The sequence below is a fragment of the Salvia hispanica genome, chromosome 3, assembly GCF_023119035.1.
Source record: "Salvia hispanica cultivar TCC Black 2014 chromosome 3, UniMelb_Shisp_WGS_1.0, whole genome shotgun sequence".
Taxonomy (NCBI): Eukaryota; Viridiplantae; Streptophyta; class Magnoliopsida; order Lamiales; family Lamiaceae; genus Salvia; species Salvia hispanica.
The window spans coordinates 49,334,929-49,335,878 of NC_062967.1; the positions used below are offsets into that span (position 1 = coordinate 49,334,929).

The 950-nt window shown below is 40.8% G+C and overlaps 1 protein-coding gene across 1 annotated transcript; it reads right to left on the minus strand.

The window, feature by feature from the left end:
* Window positions 1-259: 259 nt before the first annotated feature.
* LOC125213161 (dirigent protein 5-like) lies at window positions 260-950 on the minus strand. The gene has a single exon (XM_048113542.1). The coding sequence runs from the start codon at window positions 922-924 to the stop codon at window positions 370-372; it is 555 nt and encodes a 184-aa protein (XP_047969499.1). The 5' UTR covers window positions 925-950; the 3' UTR covers window positions 260-369.

A 950-nucleotide genomic window follows, 5' to 3' on the forward strand; every position in this document is an offset into this window, starting at 1 on the left:
AAAAACTTTCATAGTATAAAGTTGCAAACCATCCTCCAAAAGTTTTGTTTTAAGTGTGTATGATCATTAAAACCAATCAAGCTAGAACCCTAAAATTCACAAAAAAATGTGGGATAATGATATAGTCCAAAACCCACAAATATCAATTTTAAATTTATATTCAAATGTGTACTTACAAGTGTACTCACATTTTATTATATTTAATCCGAATCTTGACTCATGTTATAAATTTTTGTCACATAAGAAAATACAATATATCTTGTACATGTCCAACAATTTATTTATTCTTAGTCATTAGTGTGGAACCCCAGCAATAATGAAAATTAAGCTAGACAAATTACAACATTACTCATAAGCCAAACTCAATAGCTATTTCTTGTAACACTCATACAACTTAATATCCATCTTCAACCTAAAATAAAAATCCCCTTGAATTTCATCGGTCTCAAACGTAACAATCCCACGCGCCATGAAGAAATCTCCGGTGCCTCCAACGACCGACAAGTCCCTCGTCTTCTCGAGAAACGGATCGGAGCCGATGACGTTGATAGTGCCTTTATACTCGGTGGAGTTGAAGACAAGAGTGTAGGCAAACCACGCACTAAAGATATCCTTCTTGTCGTAGAAATAGAAGCCTTGAGCACGCGCCACCGCGGGCGAGAGGAGGCGGCCGTCGGCCGTCATGGGGTCGTCAAAGACCACCATCATGCCGAAGTTGAAGTTGCTGATGGATGAGCGGTTGGTGGCCATGACCGAGGTGGCGTTGGCGGCGTCCGTGCCGTTGAAGAGGATGTCGTGGTAGTAAAGCACGATTCTATTGCATGGTGCGTTTGGTTTGATGGTTTTGGCTTGGGTTGGAGAGAGGAGAGTGAGGAATGAGAGGAAGAAGATGATGAAGCATGATTTTGGAATAGGGTTGTTCATGGTTGAGACTTGAGTGAGTGTGATAA